At 38.0% G+C, this 27,983-nt stretch overlaps 1 protein-coding gene and 1 pseudogene across 3 annotated transcripts in view; one reads left to right on the plus strand and one right to left on the minus strand.

The window, feature by feature from the left end:
- Positions 1–27,983, minus strand: part of STX8 (syntaxin 8) — a 302,127-nt gene that overhangs the window by 214,415 nt on the left and 59,729 nt on the right. For all 3 annotated transcript variants that reach the window (XR_013177896.1, XM_077165960.1, XM_077165961.1), the window contains exon 5: positions 2,047–2,171. Coding sequence is in view for 2 of the 3 variants with exons in the window: in XM_077165960.1 (XP_077022075.1) it covers positions 2,047–2,171 (125 nt within the window). In the remaining variant the exon portion in view is untranslated. The remainder of the gene's footprint in view (positions 1–2,046; positions 2,172–27,983) is intronic.
- On the plus strand, positions 24,312–25,493 carry LOC143686087 (low molecular weight phosphotyrosine protein phosphatase-like; annotated as a pseudogene).

Here is a 27,983-nt window from a genome sequence, read left to right on the forward strand (position 1 = left end):
AAACAAGAAGCAACAGAACCTGGAATCCGGGAGCAAAGGACCACCAAAGGCTTTCCCATGGGACAGAGGAACCCTGGATGCCATCACCCTATCTTCAGTGAAGGTATTCTCCTGCTTAATTTGGATATTTCCATGGCCTCAGAACTGTAATTTGTAACTTAATAAATCCTCATTTAAAAAGCCAAAAAAGGGTGCACGGGTGGTTCAGTGGTAGAATGCACGCTTTTCATGCAGGAGACTGGGGTTCGATTTCCGGACCATGTACCCCCCAAAAAACAAAGCAAAACAAAAAAATGGCATGAAGAATTAAAAAGCCAAAAAAAAAAAAAAGAACACATGGAGATACAAATGGAAAAATCTAGATAGCGGAAAACTATAGGAGAGCAAACCCAGTTTCTTCAACTATGAAACTGCAAGGGAAAAAAAAGTAGGAAAAGGAACCTATATAATCAAGAGTTTTAAGGGTTGTAGCATCTAGGTGGAATTTATGGTCTATATTCAGATCCTGAATCAAACAATCTAAAAGAAAGAATCATGAGACAATCAGGGAATTATGAATATCAACTATATATGATTAAAGATTTATGATTAGGTTTTTAGACATAATAATGGTAGTGTGATTGCATCCTTAAAAACAGTCCTTATCTTTCATAGACATATTTCAGAGACATATGCTGAAATATTCACCAATGAAATGATATAATGTCTGGGGTTTGCTTCAGAACAATCTAGGGAACAAATAAGTGGGTAGAGAATACAGATGAAACAAGCGTCCACGAGACGGTAATTGCTGAAGCTGGATGATGGGTACACTGGAATGAATCATTATCTTACTTTTCCTACTTTTATATATTTGAAATTTTCAACAATAAAAAGTTAACATGTAAAAATTGGAGCATAGACTGTAAGTCTTATATCCATATTAAATTTCTTGAACTTGAAAAATGCACTTAAGGGGGTTACATAAATGAAAATCACTGTTCTTAGAAAAAGCCCATGGAAGTGTTCAAGAAGCATAATGTATATAACCTACTCTCAAATGTTTAGAAAATACATTAAAAAGATAGCTGGATGAATGGATGGACAGAATGATATGGCAAATACAGCAAAAATATTAAATATCGGAAGTTCTGGGTTTCTGGGTGGGGTTATGTTAGAGTTCTCTGCATGGGGTTGATTTTTTTTGCAAATGTCCTGTAAATTTAAAATTAACATTTTATCAAGAGGTTATCAGTGGGAGTAATGATTATGTTATTTTTATTTCAGTGACAGTTTCACATATGTATTCCTACATCAAAACTTACTAGATGTATACTTATAATATATGCAATTTGATATGTCCACTAGACCTCAATAAAGCTGTTTTAAAAAAAGAATTAGAAAAAATTGCATAGCTGTACATATTAACATGACAAACTATCCATGAACATATGAAACGTAAAAAAAATCAGGGATGGAATGACTGGTACTTCATGACTCCATTTATGTAAAATGTGCTTATACCATATATGTACATGTTTAGTAAAAAAAAGTCTGGGGAACTACATTTTAACCCCTTTGCAGTTTGAGAATGGGGAAGTTCTTCATTTCATACATTCTATACTGTTTGAATTTTTTATAACAGTCATTATAACTTCTGAAACTTAAAAAAAAAGAACAGAAAAATAAAAACTAATCAGCAGGCTTAACAGGTGCTCGACAAGATGAATTTCAAGGTCAAAGCCAAATTGACTTCTTTTATATAAGAAACAGGTTAAGCCTTGTGATCAGAGAATTTCTAACTGTGAAGAAAAGGAAGGGGCACGTCCACGGGATCTGCCTGGGCACTCTCTGCTCTGGCCTAGCTGAGAATCACTACTTCAAAGCATTCCCTCAATGGATGGCTGAGGTTCTCTATTCCACAGGTATGCTGGGGTCCAGAAACCACCAAGAGCTTTGGTTTTGAAGACTAACAATGTTTAATCCAATATTCACAGAGGATAAGGAACAGGCTGTGATAAAAATGTGGCAAGGCTTATAACCCACACTCCTTGAGGTATTCAGTACCTTGGATAATCCTCTGTTGCTGTTGCCGGATTCCATCGAAACCCAAGCCTCTGGTTTCCTCTGACTCCTCCAAAAGCCAAGGGTTGGGCACTCCTCGCTTAGCCCCTCCAGTCATCAGGCTGGACCTAAAGACAAGATTACATGGGTTATGCACCTCCAAAGACAGAGCTTGACTGCAAATTGTTCTCACCAGTGTGCAGGTGGCCAGCCTCACATATTTTGAAAATTCAATTTGACCACGACTGCATCGTTAGTTTAGACCAGGAACTGTGTTGGGTGCTGAAAGAGCTACAAGGATGAATAAGGCACAAGCCTAGGCCCCAAGAAAATTAGAACCTACTAAGGAGCCCATGGCAGCACACAATCCTCTCATAAATCCTGTGGACAAGTTTAGGTCCATAATCATGGAAGATCAGGTTCTTAAGTTCTAGAAACACAAGGATGAGTGGACATGGACCGTTTATTAGGATGCAGTTTATCTCAGTGCAATGGGACACCAAAGGCAGCAATATTCTTTCTCAAAAGATGCAATGTTGTGACTGCAGATCACAGCATAAAAAAAGAAATGACCGCATACTTTTATGTTTCACATTAAAAGCTATTTGGTTGCAAGAAAGCACAGAATTGAAGAGTACCAGTAAGGGTATCTTAAAGGATAAAAAGAGAGGAAGGGAAAAGAATATATAGACCTCACAAATAAAAACCAAAGGATAAGATGGAAGATTCAAGAAATGCCTGGACAGAGTGATCCCCCGATGAATTCCAGAATGATTTGATCAGTGACAGGAAAAGTGTTTGCAAGCCCCCTTCAGGGAATGGTGAGAGTGGGGAGAAATTCAACTTCCCCAAGTTGAATTCTTGATATTCTCACAAGCAGTGTGGACAACCAAAGCTATAGGCTGAGCCCCCAGTCTTGGGGTTTGTTCACATGAAACTTAAACCCCACAAAGGATAGGTCAAGTCTACTTAAAATTTAGGCCTAAGAGTCACCCCCAAGAGAGCCTCTTTTGTTGCTCAGATGTGGCCCCTCTCTCCAGCCAACACAACGAGCAGTCTCACCACCTTCCCCCTCTCTGCATGGGACATGACTCCCAGGGGTGTGGACCTTCCTGGCAACGTGGGATTGAGATCCTGGAATGAACTGAGACTCAGCATCAAGGGACTGAGAAAAACCCTAGAATGAGCTGAGAATTAACATCAAGGGATTGAGAGAAACTTCTCGACCAAAAGGGGGAAGAGGGAAATGAGACTAAGTGTCAATGGCTGAGAGATTCCAAACAGAGTTGAGAGTTATCCTGGAGGTTATTCTTACGCATTAAGTAGACATCACCTTGTTGTTCAAGATGTAGTGGAGAGGCTGGAGGGAATTGCCTGAAAATGTAGTGATGTGTTCCAGTAGCCATGTTTCTTGATGATGACTGAACAATGATATAGCTTTCACAATGAGACTCTGTGAATGTGAAAACCTTATGTCTGATGCTCCCTTTAGCTACTATATCAACAGAAGAGTAGAACATATGGAATAAAAATAAATAATAGGGGGAATAAATGTTAAAATAAATTCAGTTTGAAATAGTGGTAAATGAAAGCGAGGGGTAAGGGGTATGGTATATATAGTCTTTTTTTTCTCTATTATCATTTTATTTCTTTTTCTGTTGTCTTTTTATTTCTTTTTCTAAATCGATGCAAATGTATTAAGAAATGACAAATATGCAACTATGTGATGATATTAAGAATTACTGATTGTATATGTAGAATGGAATGATATCTAAATGTTTTAATTTTTTTTAATTAATAAAAAAAGTTTAAAAAAAAAAGAAAGAAATGCCTGGACAGTAATAACTTTGAATGTTATGGACTAAACGCACCAACTGAAAGATACAGATTGGCAGAATGGATTAAGAAATATGTTCCATATATATGCTGCTTACAAGAGTCTCATCTTAGACCCAAGGATACAAACAAAATGAAAGGATGGAAAAAGATCTCCCATGTAAGCCGTAACCAAAACAAAGGAGGAGTAGCTATACTAACATCAGACAAAATAGATTTTAAATGTATGGTGACCATAAGAGACAAGGAAGGACACACATTTTAATAAAAGGGACAATTCACCAAGAAGAAATAATAATCATAAATGTTTATGCTCCTAATCAAGGAGCTCCAAAGTACGTGAGACAAACATTGGCAAACCTGAAGGGAGCAACAGACATTTCTACAACAATAGTGGAAGATTTCAATACACCACTCTCCTCTACAGATAGAACAAGTGACAGAGCAGCAAGGAAATAGAGAAGTTAAACAATTTGATTACTGAAATTAGACCTGACACACATATATAGATCATTACAATCCAAAACATCAGGATATACAGTCTTTTCTAGTGCTCATGGCACATTCTCCAGGGTAGAGCATATGCTGGGGCACAAAACAGGTCTTTGTAAATTTAAAAAGACTGAAATTATTCAAAGCATTTTCTCTGATCAAAACTGAATGAAGCTGGGAATCAGTAACCTCCAAAGAATCAAAACTTTTACAAATATATGGAGATTAAATAAAGCACTCTTAAACAATCAGTAGGCCAAAGAAGAAGTTGCTAGAGAAATTGGTAAATATCTAGAGACAAATGAAAATGACAGTACAGCATATCAGAACTTATGGGATGCTGTAAAGGCTATGCTGAGAGGGAAATTTGTTTCCCTAAATGTCTACAGTAAAAATAAAAAGAAAGAAGAAAAATCAAGAGCTTAACTGCTTACCTGAAGAACTAGAGAAAGAACAGCAAACTAATCCCACAGCAAACAAAACAAGAGAAATAACAAAGATTAAAGCAGAATAATTGGAGAACAACAAAAACAAAAAAAAAATAGGATCAATAAAACCAAAAGTTAGTTATATGAGAAAAATCAATAAAATCAATGGAACCCTAGCTAGGCTGACAAAGAAAAAGAGAGAATACAAATAAATAAAATGAGAAATGAGGGGCAGGTCATTACCATGGACTCTGAAGAAATAAAAAAAAAAATCATAAGAGGATACTATAAATAACTATAAGCCAACAAACTGGACAACTTAGATGAAATGGACAAATTCCTAGAAACACACAAACAACCTACACTGATTTAAGAAGAAACAGAAGATCTTAACAAACCAATCACAAGTAAAGAGATTTAATCAGTCATCACAAATCTTCCTACAAAGAAAAGCCTAGGACCAGATGGTTTCACAGTGTTTATCAAACACTCCAAAAAGAATTAACAACAATCCTGTTCAAACTCTTCAAAAAATTTAAGGAAAGGCGGAAACTATCTAACTCATTTTATGAAGCTAACATCACTCTAATACCAAAACCAGGTAAAGATGATACTAGAAAGGAAAACTACAGTTCAATCTCTCTAATGAATACAGATCAAAAATTTCTCAACAAAATACTAGCAAATCAAATCCAATGACACATTAAAAGAATTATACGCCATGACCAAGTGGGGTTTATACCAGTAATGCAAGGGTGGTTCAACACAAGAAAATCAAACAATGTAATACAGAAAATTAACAAATCAAGAGGGAAAAATCACATGATCATCTCGATTGTTGCTGAAAAAGCAACCAAAAAAATTAGCATCCTTTTCTGAAAAAACACTTCAAAAGACAGGAAGAGAAGAAAACTTCCTCAATATGATAAAGAGCATATATGAACAACCCATAACCAGCATTGTACTCAATGGTGAGAGACTGAAAGCTTTCCCCTAATGTCGGGAAGGAGACAAGGATGTCCCCTGTCACCATTATTATTCAATATTGTACTAGAAGTTCTAGCTAGGGCAAAAAAGCAGGGAAAATAAATAAAAGGCATCCATAATTGGAAAGGAAGAAGTAAATTTTTCATTATTTGCAGATGACACAATACTATACTTGGAAAATCCTAAGAAATCTACAACAAAGCCTTTTGAGCTAATAAACAAACACAGAAAAGTGGCAGTGTGCCAGTTTGAAATTATTATGTACCCCAGAAAAGTCATGATCTCTCAATCTTCATTCTATATTGTTTATGGTAGAATGCTTTGATTAGGTTGTTTCCGTGGAGAGATAATCCATTCAATGGTGAGTATGATCTCTTGATTAGATGGAGCTGTGATTCTGCCCACTTAAGATATATCTTCATTAGTTTACTAGAGTCCTTTCAAAGGGCAAACATTTTGGAGAGTTAGAGCCAAAAGCGCCAATACAAGACCCAGATGTTTGGGGGTACTAAGGGCCCAGCTTATGTCACCATATGCCATCCCGTGAGATCCTAAGCAAGCCAGAAACTGGAAAGAGCCAAGGGAAGCCAAAAAATGAAACCCAGCCCTGAAGAAGCCAAGTGAGGAACCCCCACAGGAAAACAGAGGCTGAAAGCCACAGAGCCCAGGAGCAAGGGACCAGTAAATGCCAGCCAGGTGCTTCCAGCTGACAGAAGTATTCTGATGGCATCAGCCTTTCTTGAATGAAGGGTCACCTCTTGTTGGTGCCTTAATTTAGACATTGTCATGGCCTTAGAACTGTGAACTGGTAACGTAATAAAATCTCCTTTTAAAACCCACTCCAAAATGAACAAATAAAGAACAAATAAATAAATAAATAAATAAATAATAGAGAGGAAAAAAATTTAACAATTTTAAAAAGCCACTCCATTTCTGACATATTGCATTCTGGCAATTCTAGCCAATCAATACCAGCAGGATACAAGATTAATGTGCAAAAATCAGTAATGTTCCTATACACAAGCAATGACCTGAAAAGATAACTAAGGAAAAAATTCCATTCAAAACAGCAACTAAAAGAATCAAGTATCTAGGAATAAACTTAACTAGGGATATTAAGAACCCGTACCCAGAAAACTATAAAACACTGCTAAAAGAAATCAAAGATCTAAATAGGGGGAAAGACATTTCCTGCTCATAGCTATGAAGGTTAAATGTAGTTAAGATTTCAATTCTACCCAAATTGATCTACAGATTCAATGTAACACCAATCAAAATTCCAAAACCTGTTTTGAAGACTTGGAAAAGCTAGCTATCAAATTCATCTGGAAAGGGGAAAGACCTCAAATAGTTAAAAATATCCTTTAAAAAGAAGAACTAAGTGGCAGGACCAGCATTGCCTGATTTCAAAGCTTATTATAAAGCCACAGTGGTCAAAGCAGCATGTTACCGGCACAAAGATAGAAATATTGACCAATGGAATATAGAGAGTGCAGAAATAGACCACCAAATCTATAATCTATTGATCTTCAACAAAGTCCCCAAATCCACTGAACTGGTATAGAACAGTCTTTTCAATAAATGGGCATAAGAGAACTGGATATCAATTGCCAAAAGAATAAAAGAGGACCCTTATTTTGCACCCCATATAAAAATTAACTCAAAGTGGATCAAAGACCTAAATATAAGAGCCAGAACCATAAAAATCCTAGAAGAAAATATAGGGAAACATCTTCAAGAACTAGTAATAGGAAGTAGCTTTTTAAACTTCACACCCAAAGCACAAGCAAAAAAAAACAAAAAAATAGGTAAATAGGAACTCCTCAAAATCAAAAGCTTCTGTGCCTTGAAGACTTTGCCAAAAAGGTGAAGAGTTAGCCAACTCAATGGGAGAAAATATTTGGAGATCATGTTATTAGATAAAGTTTTGATATCCTATATACATAGAGAAATCATACAACTCAACAACTAAAAGACAAACAACCCAATTATAAAATGGGCTACAGATATGAGGAGACATTTTTCTAAAGAGCAAATACAAACGGCTAAAAAACATATGAAGAGGGCAGGCCACGGTGGCTCAGCAGGCAGGAATGCTTGCCTGCGATGCCAGAAGATCCGGGTTCAATTCCCGGTGCCTGCCCATGTTAAAAAATAAATATATGAAGAGATGCTCATTTTCATTAATTATAAGGGAAATGTAGATCAAGACTACAACGAGATATCACCCCACACCTAAAAGAATGGCTGCTATTAAACAGGAAACTACAAATATTGGAGAGGATGTGGAGAAATTGGAACACTTATTCACTGCTGGTGGGAATGTATAATAAATCAGCTGCTGTGGGAAACAATTTGGCCATTCCTTAGAAAACTAAATATTGAGTTGCTCTACAACCAGGCAATACCAATACTTGGTATATACAAAAGCAGTGACACAAACAGACATTTGCACACCAATGTTCACAGCAGCATTATTCACAATCACCAAAAGATGGAAACAATCAACAAATGAGCACATAAACAAAATGTGCTATATACATATAAGGGAATATTAGGCAGCAATAAGATGAAATGAGGTCCTGAAGCATATGACAACATGGATGAACCTTAAGGACATAAGGCTGAGTGGAATAAGCCAGACACAAAAAGGTAAATTCTATATGATTTTGCTATTTGACTTTGGTAAAGGTAAACTCAGACACTTATAATGTAGAATATAGGGGACCTAGGCACAGAAGCTAGAGATACATGAACAGTTAGCTAACAAGACTGAACTTATACGTAAGGGAATGGGTAGAAGTGAAGGCAGTTCATTAGTGAGTTTATAAGTAATACTGCCATATTGAAAGTGAACATGATTGAAAAGGGTTGTATAGAGCCATGTAATGACTTATTAATACCACAAATATAAATAAGTTCTTGCATGAACAAAGGTATGACTCTTGTACAAAGGGTCAATAATAGAGGGATATGGAGGGAAGTCATTATTGCATGCTATGACCTATATTTAACAGGAAGACATCAACAGTACCACAGCAACGCCAGATGTAAATACTTGGGTGGGGGGGTTAGGTAGAACAAGAGTTAAGGGGAGGTTCAGATTTTCTATTTGGTGAGGGTATGTTTATCTTTCTCTTTGGAGCAATGAAAACTGTCTACAATTGAGAGTATTGATGATTGTACAACTAAGTGAGCATAATGTGAGAGATGGATTATTTACTTAGGGCATTATCCATGATACCCAATGGATGAGGGTGGCTGAAGGATACATTGACTGAGAAGCAGTATGTTAACTGTGGTGTATAAACATGATGGAATATTGTGTGGCCTCAGAAAGGAACGAAGTCATGAGTCATGCTATGAGGTGACGAACCTTGGGGACATTATGTGGTGCAAAATAAGGCAGAAACAAAAGAACGAATACTGTATGGTCTGTTTTAGAAAACACTTATAAGAACACTGGGGCTTAAATGTAAGCTTTTATAGCAGTTGCACTTAAAATGAGCCCAAGCTTTAAATGTTATTTCTAGATTTTGAGATGGTGTGCTATATGTGTATAACCTGGTATTTCCCTGGAACTTTGGGTACCTGTGTGACACCTAAGTCTCAGAATTGGAGTTCTGCAGCAATAAAAGCCAGCATTGCTACATACAACAACTGTTAAAAGAAAAAGAAAAGAGATAAGGCTTCAATTATAGATAAGAACGAAGCCAATCTAGTCAGGACAAAGGTAAATCAGAATACAGGGTGAAGGATGACACTGCCTGTATTTCAGAACTTCACCTATTATATGAGGCCAAAGGAAGAGAGGTTTATTTTGTCCAAAATCTAAATTTTCTATAGCACATAATCTAACTCAACCTGTCTGGATAGCTCATTTAAACAACCCAAACACATGGAACCTAGAACTGGAATGAGGGCTTGTAATTCTGATTGGCTTAATGAAATACTCAGAAATATCTCAGAGTGTATTGGGCAGATAATTAAAAAGTATTGGCAAAGTCCCTTGAGGGATTGGAGAAAAAAAATACAGAACTATTAAACTTTACCACTGGGGAAACCCATGATACTGTCTCAAACATTAGGGACTCCCAAGTCAATAGGCCAAGCCCTTGATCTTGAGGCTTGCTCTTATGAAGCTTATTTCTATAGTGGAGAATCTAAGCCTACCCATAGTTATGCCTAAGACTTACTTTCAGAAAACCTCTTTTGTTGCTCAGATGTGGCCTCTCTCTCTCTCTCAGCCCAACTCTGCAAGAAAAATCATTATCCTCTCCCCTACATGGGACATGACATCCAGAGGTGTAAGTCTTCCTGGCAATGTGGGACACTGATTCCAGGGATGAGCCTGGCCCTGGCACCAAAGGACTGACAACACCTTCCTGACCAAAATGGAGAAAAGAAATATAAGAAAATAAGTTATCAGTGGCTAAGAATGTTCAAATAGAGTTGTGAGGCTGCTCAGAAGGACACTCTTATGCAAGCTTCAGCTAGATATTGCTAATTACCATGGTTTGCCAAACCCCAACCAACACCATTCCTGTTAACCCTAAAGAACACCTAGGGTTCTAGCTGAGATTCTACAAATGTTTCATACACTAAGTAAGATTACTTCACAGAAACCTACAACCTCCAAATGGTTCCTAGGCCAGATAAGTCCTGAAACCCAGCACGGTCAACCTCTCACAGAACACCAACTAGTTCCATCCTCCTGTTCCATACTGTCAACACCCTTTTCTCAACATGAACAAGTTAGAATGGGCATAGTCCAAATAACACTGAAGATAGGGAGAAGGACCAAAGAAGAAGGGGAAGTTAGAGAAGACAGGATTTAACAAATTCATTATGGCTACTGAATCATTATATTGATATTTCTTTTAACCTCTGTTGTCAGCTAGATGGAAAAACCTGAAATTGTGGAATTATAACCCATACCAAACTCTGAAATCTGCTCTGTAACTACTTGTTATAATGTATTTTGAAAGCTATTGCTTTTTTGTACATACATTATATTTCACAATTTAAAAATACTTAAAAGAGAAAAAAAATTTTACTGGCACCTACTATATAGTATGTATTGTTCTCATTAACAGAGATAAAGAAAAAAAAGAGAATAGAGACAAATCAGACAAAAATCTCTGCCCTGATAAGAGTAACCACGTGGGATTTTTTTTTTTTTTTTTGTATGCTGTATGGTGGGGGGTCACTTTTCATTCTTTTTCCATGTGGGTATCCTGTTACTGCAGCACCATTTGTTGAATTTGTTTGTTTGGGAAGTATATGGGCCGAGAACCTGGGTCTCCCACATGGCAGGCAAGAATTCTACCACTGAACTACCCTTGCACCCCTCCGCCATGGGATTTTGTTTATGTTCACTGCCAAAGTGCTAAGAAACAGTACAGTACTGTCAGAGGCATATAAGAACCACCTCTACAGTCCACCAACGACCAGCTATAAGCATCCATTTAAATCATACTGCGTCTGAGTTGACATTTCTCCTCTAAAGTTAATGCTGGAATGTCCCATTGGTAGCTCTTGCACACTAATAATAAATGTTTTAAAATTAGCATTCACATGGGGAGGGGAGAGAAGATTTTCAAAAAAAGGCAAATATGAACTATAGTCCTTAATTACATATTTTAAAAAAACCACCAATTAGAAAATAAGAATGACAACATGGACACAATTTAATATTAATATCAAACACACATCATCTGCTAGATATAGAGGAAAGATTTCCCAGGCCTGAATAAAGAACCACAGAAGTCCTAGGCACTGGAAAAATTATATTGGCCCCCATCTTCATGTAATTCAATATAAAAGCAATGCTAAACTGTAATGCACAAAATACAAGTATGTCAAAATAAAAATGATCACTTAATGTTCTGTTTCTGGTTTATCTGATTTCAAAATTTTGGAAGTACTTCAAGGCTGAACTCTATTCTTCCTCTCTCTTCTGTGTATGTGTATGAGTGTTTCTGCTTTGCTGATACCCCAAATCTCCTGAGAAATACAGCACTGGTTATGCATCTGCTAAAAGAGAAGGTCAATGAAGACAAGCTGATTTTCCCAGGAGGTTTCATGCTTAACTTTAAATTTGGAATGATACTCATTACTACTTAGCATTGTTCAAGGTACAAAGGAAAACAAAGAATTTAAGACATAATTCTTGCTTTCAAGGAGTTTACGAGCAAATTGGAAAAAAGACAGACAAATATACACGGAGCAATTACCAAAATAAGAGAGCAGTTAGCTTTGTATCCCTAGGCAATTCAAATGACCTTCTCAGCCTGGGTTTTCTCACCCATAAAACATGGTAACTAAGTAGGTCAATGGTTTTCAACCTTCTCTCTGGCCCAACACTTGAGGAGTCAGATACATTCATTATTTGGGTGGGGTGGGCCTATGAGTTGGGAAGATTCTATATCTTGGTGAGGGAAGATAGGTATTCTTTTTAATTCCACAGAGATTATTTTCTATCTCTGGAAATCACTGAAGGAGATGATCTCTTAAGATCCTTACCACTTTAATTAAAATGTTCCCATTAAGTGCCAAATTATATAAAAATCAGAGAAAAAAGATCAATTTCCCCATAAAACCAGTTCCCTTCTCTCCAAGTCATCTCAATTTCAGCTTAAGTCTACCACTGACCTATTGGCTCAGGCCAAAAACATTGGAATCAACTTCAATTCCTCTCTTTCTTTCAGATCCCACAACATCTAGTCCATTAATGGATTTTACCATCAATATGCACCTAGAATCAGACCATTTCTCTTCTATTCCACTGCTACTATCCTAGGGCCCTTGTCTCCCTGCTCCTACTCCTGCCCTCTGCAGCATACTCTCCACACAACTGCCAGAGCGATCACTGTAAAATAAATCTGATCTGTCACATGGGAGACCTGGATTGGACTCCTGGCCTATGCAGCAAAAGTAAAAAAAACACTTCAAGGCCCGTTAAAAACTAGGCAGAAAAGGGTATACAGCAATAGAATATATACCTGTCATGCAGAAGACCTGGGTTAGACTTCCAGCCCATGCACCAGGAAAAAAGAAAGACAGGAGCGCCCTAATGAATAGGTCACCTAGGACTCTAACTGAGACTCTAACAAAAGTTTCATGTACTAAATTCCGGGTCAAGATGGTGGCTTAACAACGGCGTGTTTTAGTTCGTCCTCCAGAACTACTAAATAACCAGAAACAGTACAGAACAGCTCCTGGGGCCACGTCCAGTGACCAGACACACAGCGTACCCCAGTCTGGACCAGCTGGACTGGCTGGGAGCACCCCCCCGAACCGTGAGTTCCCAAAGCTGCAGCAGCCAGTGCCCCTCCCCCACGGGCAGCTTCCCAGAGGGGAAAGGAAAGGACTTTACCAGCATCAGGGATTAGGCACAATCAAACGCCAATTGTGGAACTAATTAACAAATTCTGACTACTAAAAATAGGCCCCGAGCTTAGGTAAACCTGATCAAAGCGGAGGTTGCTCATTTTTGCCCTGGCGCCAAGGGGGCAGGACTGACAGAAAAAGGGGGAAAAAAAAGAAGGAAACAGAGGTTTTTGTGGCTGTGTATCTACAAAGGCTTGACTGCCTCTGGATACAGCGGCAGGACTTTTCAGGCTGCAACTGCCCCAGGCATAGGTAGAAGTGAGCTCTTTTGGGGACTTGTCTGGAACCAGTGCCTTCCCGAGGGGAGGGGTGAAGCCCAGCTCAGGTGGAATCCCTCCATCAAGGAATTCAGACACCAGGACTTGGTAATTTGAAGCCATTAAAACCAGCCTACAACCTCTCCTCTGTCTCCACCATGCCCCCAGCAGGGAGAGTCTGCCAAAGTTAAAGGTACCACATCACCTCATGCTGCTGGGACCTGCAGTCAGACAAGCACCACACACAGGGCAGGATAAGAAAAATAGAGTCCAGAGACTTCACAGGAAAGTCTTTCAACCTGCTGGGTCTCACCCTCAGGGAAAACCGACGCAGGTGACTCTTTCCTCCTGATAGGAGGCCGGTTTGGTCGGGGAAAATCTGTCTGGGGTCTATAATATCTAAGTAGACCCTCCTAAGTGTGTGTGTGGGAAAGGCAGGGGAAGAAACAAGAAAACAAGAACTGAAAAATTCTCCTCTGTTAAACAAAACTTAAGCTAAAGGTCCAGATAAAACTGAACAGAATGTCAAAGAACAAATAGACAACAAATTCATTCAGCAAGACAACCCTAGGTAAAAGAAGTGAAAGCAATCTCCAGAATAAAATAATTAAGGTAATTAAATGCCTAGATGCCAACAAAAAATAACGAAACACACTAGGAAAATTGAAGATATGGCCCAGTCAAAGGAACAAACCAACAATTCAAATGACATACAGGAGCTGAAACAATTAATTCAGAATGTACGAACAGACATGGAAAACCTCATCAAAAACCAAATCAATGAACTGAGGGAGGATATAAAGAAGTCAAGGAAAGAACAAAAAGAAGAAACTGAAAGTCTGAAAAAAGAAATCACAGAACTTATGGGAATGAAAGACACAGTAGAAGAGATGAAAAAACAATGGAAACCTACAATGGCAGATTTCGAGAAACAGAACATAGGATTTCTGAACTGGAGGACAGAACATCTGAAATCTGACAAGAAACAGAAACTACAGGGAAAAAAATGGAAAAATATGAGCAGGGACTCAGGGGATTGAAAGACAATATGAAGCGCACGAATATACGTGTTGTGGGTGTCCCAGAAGGAGAAGAGAAGGGAAAAGGAGGAGAAAAACTAATGGAGGAAATTATCACTGAAAATTTCCCAACTCTTATGAAAGACTTAAAATTGCAGATCCAAGAACTGCAGCGTACCCCAAAGAGAAAAGATCCAAATAGACATACTCCAAGACATTTAATAATCAGAATGTCAGAGGTCAAAGAGAAAGAGAGGATCTTGAAAGCAGCAAGAGAAAAGCAACCCATCACGTACAAGGGAAGCCCACTAAGACTATGTGCAGATCTCTCAGCAGAAACCATGGAGGCAAGAAGACAGTGGGATAGTATATTTAAATTATTAAAAGAGAAAAACTGCCAACCAAGAATTCTATATCCAGCAAAACTGCCCTTCAAAAATGAGGGAGAAATTAAAACATTTTCAGACAAAAAAATCACTGAGAGAATTTGTGACCAACAGACCAGCTCTGCAAGAAATACTAAAGGGAACACTAGAGACAGATACGAAGACAGAAGAGAGAGGTGTGGAGAAGACTGTAGAAAGGAAGACTATGAGTAAAGGTCAAAAGAAGGAAAACTAGATATGACATATAAAATCCAGAAGGCAAAATAGTAGAAGAAAGTACTACCCATGAGTAATAACACTGAATATTAATGGATTAAACTCTCACAATCAAAAGACACAGTCTGGCAGAATGGATTAAAAAACAGGACCCATCTATATGCTGTCTCTACTCAAAGGACACGAGGCCAAGGACACAAATGGACATTTACACACCAATGTTTATAGCAGCATTATTAACAATTACCAAGAGATGGAAACAGCCAAAATGTCCATCAACACACAGTTGACTAAACAAACTGTGACGTTTGCATAAGATGAAACATTATGCGGCGGTAAGACAGAATAAAGTTATGAAGTATGTAACAACATGAATGGACCTTAAGGACATTATGCTGAGTGTGATTAGCCAGAAACAAAAGGACAGATACTGTATGGTCTCACTGATATGAACTGACTAATTAGTGAATAAACTTGGAATATTTCCTTGGTAACAGAGATCATCAGGAGATAGAAATAGGGTGAGATATTGGGTAATTGGAGCTGAAGGGATACAGATTGTACAACAGGAATGAATATAAAAACTCAGAAATGGACAGCACAATACTACCTAACTGTAATGTAATTATGTTAAAACACTGAATGAAGCTGCATGTGAGAATGATAGAGGGAGGAGGGCTGGGGACATAAATGAAATCAGAAAGAAAGATAGATGGTAAAGATCGAGATGGTATAATCTAGGAATGCCTAGGTGTACAATAATAGTGAAATGTACAATGTACAAATTTTAAAAATGTTTTTGCATGAGGAAGAACAAAGGAATGTCATTATTGCAGGGTGCTGAAAATAGATGATAATACTTTAAAATGTCACCTTATGTGTGAGACTAAAGCAAAAAATATTTATTTGTTACAAAATTTGTATTTTGACTAGAACATTTCCTAATATAACTCATGTAGATAGTTTGATTGAATGTCATAAGTACTTGGAATCTCAGGTAGGACATGAGATTTTGTTGGTTTGTCCAGAGTGATGCCCTGATGAATCCCAGAGTGATTTGATCAGTGACAGGAAAAGTATTTGCAAGCCCCCTTCAGGGAATGGTGAGAGTGGGGAGAAATTCAACTTCCCCAAGTTGAATTCTTGATATTCTCACAAGCAGTGTGGACAACCAAAGCTATAGGCTGAGCCCCCAGTCTTGGGGTTTGTTCATATGAAACTTAACCCCACAAAGGATAGGTCAAGTCTACTTAAAATTTAGGCCTAATAGTCACCCCCAAGAGAGCCTCTTTTGTTGCTCAGATGTGGCCTCTCTCTCCAGCCAACATGACGAGCAATCTCACCACCCTCCCCCTCTCTGCATGGGACATGACTCCCAGGGGTGTGGACCTTCCTGGCAACGTGGGACAGAGATCCTGGAATGAGCTGAGACTCAGCATCAAGGGACTGAGAAAAACCCTAGAATGAGCTGAGAATTAACATCAAGGGATTGAGAGAACCTTCTCGACCAAAGGGGGAAGAGTGAAATGAGACTAAGTATCAATGGCTGAGAGATTCCAAATAGAGTTGAGAGGTTATCCTGGAAGTTATTCTTATGCATTAAGTAGATATCACCTTGTTGTTCAAGATGTAGCGGAGAGGTTGGAGGGAACTGCCTGAAAATGTAGAGCTGTGTTTCAGTAGTCATGTTTCCTGATGATGACTGAACAATGATATAGCTTTCACAATGAGACTCTATGAATGTGAAAACCTTGTGTCTGATGCTCCTTTTTGCTACTATATCAACAGAAGAGTAGAACATATGGAATAAAAATAAATAACAGGGGAAACAAATGTTAAAATAAATTTAGTTTGAAATGCTAGTGGTAAATGAATGCGAGGGGTAAGGGGTATGGTATGTATAGTCTTTTTTTTCTCTGTTATCATTTTATTTCTTTTCCTATTGTCATTTTATTTCTTTTTCTAAATTGATGCAAATGTTCTAAGAAATGATGAATATGCAACTATGTGATGATATTAAGAATTACTGATTGTATATGTAGAATGGAATGATATCTTAATGTTTTGTTAATTTTTTTTAATTAATAAAAAAAGTTAAAAAAAAAAAAAGTTTCATGTACTAAGTTTACTTTCCTGAATCCCAGAGGGGTCTCAGGCCAGATAAGTCCTGAAACCCAGATAAGCCCTGATATTCTTGAAGAACATCAACCAATTTCATCCCCCTGTCCTATATTATCAACGCCCCTTTTGACATGGAAAAGTGAGAATGAGCATAGGCCTTGTATCTCTAAAGACTGGGAGAAGGACCAAAGAAGGAGGAGTTATAATAGAGAAGATAGTATTTAATAATAAGTATGATTGCTGAATTTTTTTCATTTTTTATTTTATTTATCAAACACAACAATATATAAACACCAACATTCTTACCATATGATCATTCCATTCTTGATATATAATCAGTAACTCACAATATCATCACATAGTTATACATTCATCATCATGACCATTTCTTAGAACATTTGCATCAATTCAGAAAAGGAAATAAAAAGAAAACAGAAAAAAATTCATACATACCATGCCCCTTACCCCTCCCTTTCATTGATCACTAGCATTTCAATCTACTAAATTTATTTTAACAGTTTTTCCCCCAATTATTTATGTATTTTTAATCCATATGTTTTACTTGTCTGTCGATTAGAAAAAAGGAACATCAGATCCAAGGTTTTCACAATCACACAGTCACTCTGTGAAAGCTATATCATTATACAATCATCTTCAAGAACTATGGCTACTGGAACACAGCTCTAAATTTTCAGGCAGTTCTCTCCAGCCTCTCCATTACACCTTAACTAAAAAGGTGATATTTATTTTAATGCCTAAGAATAACCTCCAGGATAACCTCTCAACTCTGTTTGGAATCTCTCAGCCATTGACACTTTGTCTCATTTCATTCTTCCCCCTTTTGGTCGAGGTTTTCTCAATTCCTTGATGCTGAGTCCCAGCTCATTCCAGGATTTCTGTCTCACATTTCCAGGAAGGTCCATACCCCTGGGAGTCATGTCCCACATAGAGAGGGGGACAGCAGTGAGTTTGCTTGTCATGTTGGCTGAGAGAGAGAAGTCCCATCTGAGCAACAAAAGAGGTTCTCTTGGGGGTGACTCTTAGGCCTAATTTCAAGAAGGCTTAGCCTATCCTTTGCAGGGTTAAGTTTCACATGAACAAACCCCAAGTTTGGGGGCTCAGCCTATTGCTTTGGTTGTTCTCACTGCTTGTGAGAGTATCAAGAATTCTCCACTTGGGAAAGCTGAATTTTCACCCTTTCTCACCATTCCTCCAAGGGGACTTTGCAAATACTTTATTATTCACTGTTCAAATCACTCTGGGTTTCATCAGGAGATCATTCTAGACAAACTTACAAAATCACACGCCCAACTCAAGGTTCCAAGTACTATGGTGTTCAACTAAGTTGTCCACGTAAGTTATAATAGGAAATGCACTAGTCAAAATATAAATTTTGTACCAAATAAATATTTTTTTTTGCTTTAGTTTCACACATAAGTTATTTTTAAAATATGAATTACCAACTATTTTCAACATCCTGCAATATTGACATTCCTTTGTTCTTCCTCATGCAAAATATTTTTAAATTTGTACACTTAAACAATATCATTACACACTCTAGGCATTCCTAGATTATACCATCTCAGTCTTTATCGTCTATCCTTCCTTCTAATTTCATTTGTGCCCCCAGGCCACCTCCCTCTATACATCCTCACATTCAGCTTCATTCAGTGTTCTAACATTATTGTATTACAGATAGGCACTATTGTGCTATCCATTCCTGAATTTCTACAATCAGTCCTGTTGCACAATCTGAATCCCTTTAATTCCAAATACCCAATATCTACCCTATTTCTGTCTCCTGATGGTCTCTGTTACCAACTGAAATTCTCCAAGTTTATTCAGTTATGTCAGTTCATATCAGTGAGACCATACAGTATTTGTCTTTTGTTTCTGGCTAATCTCACTCAGCTTTATGTCCTTAAGGTCCATCGATGTTATTATATACTTCGTAACTTTATTCTGTCTTACAGCTGTATAATATTCCATCATATGTATATACTACAGCTTGTTTAGCCACTCGTCTGTTGATGGACATTTGGGCTGTTTCCATCTGTTGGCAATTGTTAATAATACTGCTATAAACATTGGTGTGCAAATGTCCGTTTATGTCCTTGCCCTCGTGTCCTCTGAGTATATACCTGTAATGGTATTACTGGGTCATACGGCAATTCTATATTCAGCTTCCTGAGGAACTGCCAAACTGTGCCTTTCAAAGTGGTTTTACCACTTGACATTTCCACCAACAGGGATCAGTGTGCCTCTTTCTCCACATCCTCTCCAGCACTTGTCGTTTTCTGTTTTATTGATAAAGGCCATTCTGGTGGGTGTGAGTTGATATCTCATTGTGGTTTTGGTTTGGATTTCCCTAATAGCCAGGGAAGTTGAGCATCTTTTCATATGCCTATTGACCATTTGTATTTCCTCTTCTGAGAAGTATCTGTTCAGGTCTTTTGACCATTTTGTAATTGGTTGTCTGTCTTTTTGTTGTTGAGTTGAACAATCTCTTTATATATTCTGGATACTAGGGCTTTATCTGATATGTCGTTTCCAAATATTATGACTGCTGAATCTTAATAATGGTATTTCTTTTGGTCTCCAGTGTTTTAGAGCAGCCAGCTAGAAGAAAAAAACCTGAAAATGTGGAATGGTAACCCATTATCAAACTTTGAAATCTGTTCTGTAACTGCTTGTTCAGATATACTTTGAAAGCTATTGCTTTTTTCTGTTTTTATTTTGTATAGATGCTATATTTCACAATAAAAATGTTTTTGTTTTTTCTTTTTAAATCTGGTCAAACAGGCGACTCCTTAGAGACAGAAAACAGGTTAGGGATTGCTAGGGGCTGGGGGCAGGAGGACTGGGGAGTCACTGCTGATGAGAACAGGGTTTCCTCTTGAGGTGATGGAAATGTTCTGTAACTAGGCAGTGGTGATGGTTGCAAAACACCATGAACGTCCTAAATACTACTGAAGTGAACATTTTAAAGTGGTAAATTTTATGTTAATGTGCTTTTTAACCACATTAGTCGATTAATTAAATCTGGTCCTGTTCTTTCTTTACTAAAAACCTCCCCAGAGCACTCCATCCCTTAGTATGAAGTACAACATCTTCACTATAACTTTACAAAGCATACAGGCCTCCCTGATGTCTCTAGAACCCACTGAACACAATCCCAGCTCATCTTTGCATCTCCTTTCCTCTCTGGCCAAGGTACTCTTCCCCCACAAGGCCAGGCAGCCTTTTCCCTTCCTTTATTCAATCTCTGCTCAAATGTCAGCTCCTCAGAGAGATTTTACCTGGCTATTGTATAGAAAATAAAACCCTTCCCTGTAATTCTTTAACCCACTAGATTTTTCTTCATAGCACTTAAAACTATTGGATATTCTACATATTTGTTTAGTTTCTGTCTCCTATGCTACAATATCAACTCTAGCAGGGTAGGGACTTTGTCATATTCAACACTATATTCTCAGTGCCTATTATAAAAGGCAGTGAAAAAAAACTGAATAAATTAACTTCTTCAGCAAAAATCATAAACGAACAAAATCAACAGGAAAAGTAGTCAGGAAATTACATCAAGCATTGGTGCCGTGTTTTGTAATTTCCAAGGTGTTTCACAAATAGTAACTTACTTGAATCTTTAAACAAGCCTGTTTGTAAGTCAGGGTGGGTATTGTTGACAAGACAACCAAGGTAAAGAGGTATCATTTGACTTTCTCAAGGTCATATACTCAGTGGCGGAGCTAAGGGTTGAACCTACATCTTCTGATCAACTTGTAACCTGATGCACCTTTCTTCCATCATCTCAGGGAAGGTTTCCTAAAGGTAAGGAGATCCAAGACAGCTCTGAAGAACGGGTACGGTTTGGCCACATGAGGAAGAGATGGGAAGGCATTGGGAAGAAAATGTAAATATGTGAACTGCCTCTCCAGAGTAGAGAATGAGTCCCATGAATGTGCCTAGATACAGAGAGGAAATCACTGGAAGTAGGTAGCCACAAGGAGCCTCCATGTGTTCTCCTAACCTCTTTCATCCTCACCCTTTCCCAGAACCTCACAATTTTACCTGTCCACTAGTATCTTTCCCATCCTAAAGTCCTTCACTCAAGCAACAACTCTGTCTTCTATTCATAGTCAAACTTCCCTAAAGATCAAGTCAGCTCTCCAGGTCTACTTCCTGACATCTCCCTACCCCATTCATTCTACTATCCACTGCAATCCTACATCTGGCTCATCACTCTACTGAGCCTGCTCTCACTCAACTCACCTATGATCACGGCACCCAAGACTGCCAAAACCTCTTCCCAGCTTTCACCCTGCTCCTCTTCTAGGACTTGTTGTCCTTATCCATGAAAACCACTCCTCTCTTGGCTCTCTTCACACTACTCTCTCCTCCTGACAGTTCCGTCTCTGCAAGTTGCAGGTACCTCTTCCTCCACCTGCCCCTTCAATGTTGGTGTTCCCCAGGATTGCTGTTTAGAATTTCTCTTCTCACTATTTTGTCTCCGAGTCATTTTTATCTGTTCCAGTGGTTTCAGGCCATAAGAACAGATGCTAACACTGCATAAACATTTTTTATGCCCCAATACATATGAGAGTAGGGCGCATTTCTATGAGTGATAGTGGTGGTGAAATATAAACTAAGGATGTGAGGGAGGCTTGCTCCTCCAGCAGGGCAATATAAGAACCTGGGGGTGAGGGAAAGAATAGTACATATATAATTTACCCCACACATAAAAGTTCAGGAGAGGCATATCTTCCCACCCCTCATTCTGAATGAAAACCACTGTGTTGAAGTCTTAAAAATGAACCTCTACCCATGATTTTTTTTCAACAAGCTCTATCGCCACATGGATGGCTTTTCATTAGGAAACTATGAATCTGCAACTGGGTTTTCTGTGCCAAATTCCACATACTCAAAATCATATTCATTGCTTCCACCCCTTTAGCTGTTTCTTCTCCCACACTCACTATTTTAATTAGGAGTATCACCAAGACCCCAAGTCACCCAAGATGGCTTGGGTAAGCCATCTCTTCTGCCCCGTCTCCCACAGCTCATCAATTACGAAGGCCTCAAATCCATTGGTATTGCCTTGGCTTAGAACCTCATCATCTCCCCTGCAGACCACAGCCACAGCCTCCACTCTGGTCTTCTTATTCCCACAGTCACCCTCATTCAAATCATCTTATATTCTGCTACCAGAATTCTCTTACCATGTCATTTCCCTATTTTAAAACTTTAAAACTCACGACTCCCTAAAAGCTGCAGATCAAGTTTAAGCCTTACAATGTGTCCCCTGCAGCCACATCTCCCAACATCCCCACCAGGGCTTCCATACCCTATGAAAAGCAGCCCCACAGACTGCCCACCAGAACTTAGACAAAGGCACAAACTTTCACACCCTTGTGTTTTTGTATGAGTCTAGAGTGTCCCCACCCCCACTCTTTTGTCCATCTGGCAAAATTCTATTCATCCCCTAAGGCTCAACTCAAATGTCACTTCTGCTGTTTAGTCTTTCCTGATCCCTGTCCCTGTCCCCCTTCCCTTGTATCAATCACTCCTTGGTGCTCCCCATGGCACTCTGTTCATAACCTCTAACGTGGTATTTATCAAGCAGGCTCGTAGTTACTTATTTACTCATCTGTCTTTCTTACTAAATTATGAGCTCTGTGAAGGAAGTGGCCACATAACAGTCACGTTTATATCCACAGCACAAGAGGAAAAAAAGTGCCTTGGAATATGCATTCAGTATATGTTTATGAAACAGAACTTGAAAGGCCACTGAATTTTTAGTCGAGAGAGATAAACTGAGAGAAATATTTAGCACTTTTGAGAGATTACCAAAAAAAAAACAAACTTTAATTAATTGCTACCTGCCTTCAAAAGACTTAAGCAGCAAAGACTGATATTGTTCAAGCAGATGGAGAGAATATCACCTAAAAGGGGATTCTACCAGTAAAATACCTGGCAGCACAGCCTCTTTTCTGGAATAAGTAGAAAGGAATGTTTCTCCTTGAAAAGTAAGTTGAAGAAATGAAATGCACAAGTTAGTTGAAGAAGGTAAATTACACTTCTGAGTCTAGGATAGAGTTAAAATATTCTTTTTAATAAATCAATAATTTTATCCATATTCTTATAAGATGAAACTTAACTAATAAAAGGAACACAGCAAATAAATATCACCTTAATAAGCAAGTTAGATATCTATCTCACAGAGATTTAACCAAAAAGTTTCAAGGTTACTTCTAATGATGCCAAAAGACTGAAACTGAGCCTCACAAGAGAGTAATGTACATCATTAAATGTTAATATTAATAAGGGAGAGATAGATAATCCATGTTCTTCTGCTGACAAAGTGAAGATGAAACTTGTTAAGAGTCCACAGGGAGGGTGCTCTTATCAACTGATTACAGAATTGAAAAAGCGGTGAATTCCACAAAGTAACTTTCTTCAGCTTTTCTTAGCATTTCAAAAAGATGTCAAAGTGACTTTATGCTTGCTTTGTCTGAAAAAATATTGTGTTCCAGTATTCACAGACCACCACGAGATGTGCAATCAGGACTAGAGAAGAAATTTCTAGGGTGTCAGTGAACTGAGTCAGACTTGCCTATAGATGTGAATGTGCTACTCTGGTATAAAAGGGGTACTTCCTTTTTTCAAAACTGTTTTTGGAGTTTCTTTCTGTGAATATAAAGATACAACGAGGCTCAAATTTCAATCAGAAATAAAGCATTTGACAGAAATGCTTTAAAGACAAAGTCTAGCAACAATATGCAGACTGGATTCCACTGAGGAGAGGCTGCAGTCAGGGAGGCCACACAGGCTGGAGCAGGGGTGTAGACGAAGGTGAAGGGGGTTGGATCAGGGAGATGACCAGAGGGAACAGAACCAAGGGGACAGTTAGCACAGCCACTCAAAGGACAACTCCACAGTAGTGGTGTGATGGACTGGGTGGAGGACGTAAAGGTCTCCAAACCCGGGTGACTTTGGGAACTGATATGCTTTAGAAAAAGGGAAAGTTTTCATTTCCTTGCAGAATCTTCTCAAACTTCAACATACCAAGCACAAAGTAAAAGTGTCCCTTCAAGAACATAATTAGTGGACTCTGTTATTCTCTTTGAGCCTGAGAAGATGGCAGAGCAGTCGCCCAAGTCGGCGCTGTTTGCATGTCTGGGTAACATCTGTTGGTCACCCACTGCAGAGGCAGTTTTCAGAAAACTTGTACCTGATCAAAATATTTCAGATAACTGGAGTATAGACAGTACTACAAATAATTCAATTATAAGATAGTAAACCCTTCTGACTATTGAGGGCAAAACTGCATGAAGAAACATGATATTCCTATGAATCATGATGCCAGGCATGTTACCAAAGAAGACTTTGCCACACTTTACTATATACAGTGTATAGATGAAAGCAATCTGAGAGATGTGAATAGAAAAGGTAGTAATGTTCAAAACTGCAAAGCAAAAACTAACCTACTTGGGAGCTATGATCCACAAAAACAACTTATTACTGAAGATCTCTGTTCTAGTTTGCTAGCTGCCAGAATGCAATATACCAGAAGCAGAATGGCTTTTAAAAATGGGAATTTAGTAAGTTGCTAGTTTATAGTTCTAAGGCCAAGAAAATGTCCCAACTAAACAAGTCTATAGAAATGTCCAATCAAAGGCATCCAGGGAAAGATACCTTGCTTCAAGAAGGCCAATGAAGTTCAGGGTTTCTCTCCCAAGTGGAAGGGCACATGGCGAACACAGTCAGAGTTTCTCTCTCATCTGGAAAGGCACATGGTGAACATGGTCAGGGTTCCTCTCTCCAGGACGGGCACATGGCGAACATGGTGTCATCCGCTAGCTTTTTCTCCTGGCTTCCTGTTTCATGAAGCTCCCAGGAGGCATTTTCCTGCTTCATCTCCAAAGGTCACTGGCTGGTGGACTCTGTTGCTCATGGCTATGTCATTCTGCTCTGCTCTCTCTGAATCACTCTCATTCTCCAAAATGTTTCCTCTTTTACAGGACTTCAGAAACTAATCAAGAGCCAGCCAAATGGATGGAGATACATCTCCTCTAATCCAGCTTAACAACCACTCTTGACTGGGTTACATCTCCAGGGAAATGATCTAATTACATACAGTATTGAATAGGGATTATTCTACCTTTGTGAAATGGGATATAGATTAAAACACGGCTTTTCTAGGGGACATACATCCTTTCAAACCAGCACAGTTCCTATTATGGGAATGACTCTGATCTTGAGACTATATACCAGCAGTGTGTTAGGCGCTGCAAAGCATTTTTGGAGAAGTCACAGTAAAGCTGCATCCATTCATTGCTGCAGGCCAGCAATGATTAACATCTTTACAGTGATGTTCTAGGTTTTTCGCTCAGTGTGTAATGTTTCATAGCTCAAGACCACAACGTTTTTTCCAAATGACTTGTTGTTTCTTATCTTAAAAAATAATTGCATGGAAATCAATGTTATGTTTGCAGAAGAATTAATAAAAATCTTTGATTCAGACAGCTTATGGGGTGTCTTAAATGTTCTTAAACAAATTGGACCTCTTCTCTTGCCCCAATTACAAAAATACTGGAACAAACAAAATAGTAGAACCACAAAATATGTTTCGTAGCAATCAATTCTTTTCAGTGTTTAACCTTAACATATAATCTTATAAATTATAACATATAATAATGACGTTAATTAAATAATTAAAACATCTCTTCCAGGCCCAAGTCAAACCTGAGCCCAATGAGACTTTTAAAGAATCTACCTCTTAAGTCGATATGTGTAACTTGATGGACAAATATCCTCTATTCACCTATACAACCACCTTTTTTAACCTCAAAGCCTTTTATTAGATCACATACCCCCTAGTCATTGGAGTTCACACACCTGATTGAAAGTATTTTGATTCACACAAGTCTAGAGTGTACACTTGTATATTAAAAGGATAGGAAAGAGAGTGGTTCATGGTATAAATCTTTAACATTACTTTTAATTTTTCTTTAGCTAGGTTATTTCATGAGGAAATCAACTTTTTGCTCCCTTTTGGGCAACTTTGCCTCTAAAAATTTAATTATATCTGGAAAGGACAATGTATACTGTTTCATCTTTTGCTCACTTTGAAAAATGTATCTGCTTTATATGCACATACAACTCAAATGGAAAATATTATACATTGGCTTACACGGGAAAAAATAGTTTAAAAGACTGAAAAAAGAGAATTTTATTATGTCGTAGTCCTTTAATATGTTGTGTTCTTTTAGCAGTGTTGCATTTACAGCTAAGTACTGCATACTCTGAGATTACTATGTACTTTAAATTCATTGGAATAGATATCAGAAAAGATTGTATTCAAAATAAACAGAAGAGTATCAAAATACAATTGATGGTGGTTCCAACTGTACAGTTTATATTCTTAAATAAAAAATAAAAAAGCCCAAAAAAATACAACTGAGGTATAAATATGGGAAAAAAAAGAATATAATCAGTGGAAAGGCAAACCTTGTAACCATATTTGCTGTATTCTTAACTCATTTTGTTTTTATTTTAATGCAATTTTATTTATATATTACCCATTCACATACCACATAATCATCCCAAATCTATAATCAATGGTTCACAATGTCACGATATAGCTTTGCGTTTATCATCACAAAAGACTATTTTTTCTTTTTCGTAAAAAATAATGTAATTACTGGGCAGGATAGGAAAAACAGAGTCCAGAGACTTGACAGGAAAGTCTATCAACTTGCTGGGTCTCACCCTTAGGGAAAACCGAAGCAGGTGACTCTTTCCTTCTGACAGCAGGCCTGTTTGGTCTGAGAAAATCCGGCTGGGGTCTACAATACCTACACAGACCCTCCTAATGATGGGGGGGAAAAGGCACTATACAAGTAGGGCAAGAAACAAGAAAACAAGAACTGAAAAATTCTCCTCTGTTAAACAAAACCTAACCTAGAGGTCCAGAAAAAGCCAAACCGAATGTCAAAGAACAGATAGACAACAAATTCATCCAGCAAGAAAACCCTAGGTAAAAAAAGTAAAAGCAATCTCCAGAATAAACTAATTAAAGTAATTAAACGTCTAGACATCAGCAAAAAATAATAAATCACGCTAGGAAAACTGAAGATATGGCCCAAAGGAACAAATCAACAATTCAAATGAGATATAGGAGCTGAAACAATAAATCCAAAATATACGAACAGACATGGAAAACCTCACCAAAAACTAAATCAATGAATTCAGGGAGCATATAAAGAAGGCAAGGACTAAACAAAAAGAAGAAATTGAAAGTCTGAAAAAACAAATCACAGAACTTATGGGAATGAAAGACACAGCAGAACAGATGAAAAAACCAATGGAAACCTACAATGGTAGATTTCGAGAGAAAGAACATAGGTTTTTTAAACTGGAGGACGGAACATCTGAAATCTGACAAGAAAAAGAAACTATAGGGAGAAAAATGGAAAAATATGAGCAGGGACTTAGGGAATTGAATGACAATATGAAGCGCATTGGGTGTCTCAGAAGGAGAAGAGGAGGGAAAAGGAGGAAAAAAACTAATGGAGGAAATTATCACTGAAAATTTCCCAACTCTTATGAAAGACTTAAAATTACAGATCCAAGAAGTGCAGCGTACCCCAAAGAGAACAGATCCAAATAGACATACTCCAAGACACTTACTAATCAGAATGTCAGAGGTCAAAGAGAAAGAGAGGATCTTGAAAGAAGTGAGAGAAAAGCAATCCATCACATATAAGGGAAACGCAATAAGACTACACATAGATTTCTCAGCAGAAA

This window comes from Tamandua tetradactyla, chromosome 6 (assembly GCF_023851605.1).
Source record: "Tamandua tetradactyla isolate mTamTet1 chromosome 6, mTamTet1.pri, whole genome shotgun sequence".
In the NCBI taxonomy this organism is placed as follows: domain Eukaryota; kingdom Metazoa; phylum Chordata; class Mammalia; order Pilosa; family Myrmecophagidae; genus Tamandua; species Tamandua tetradactyla.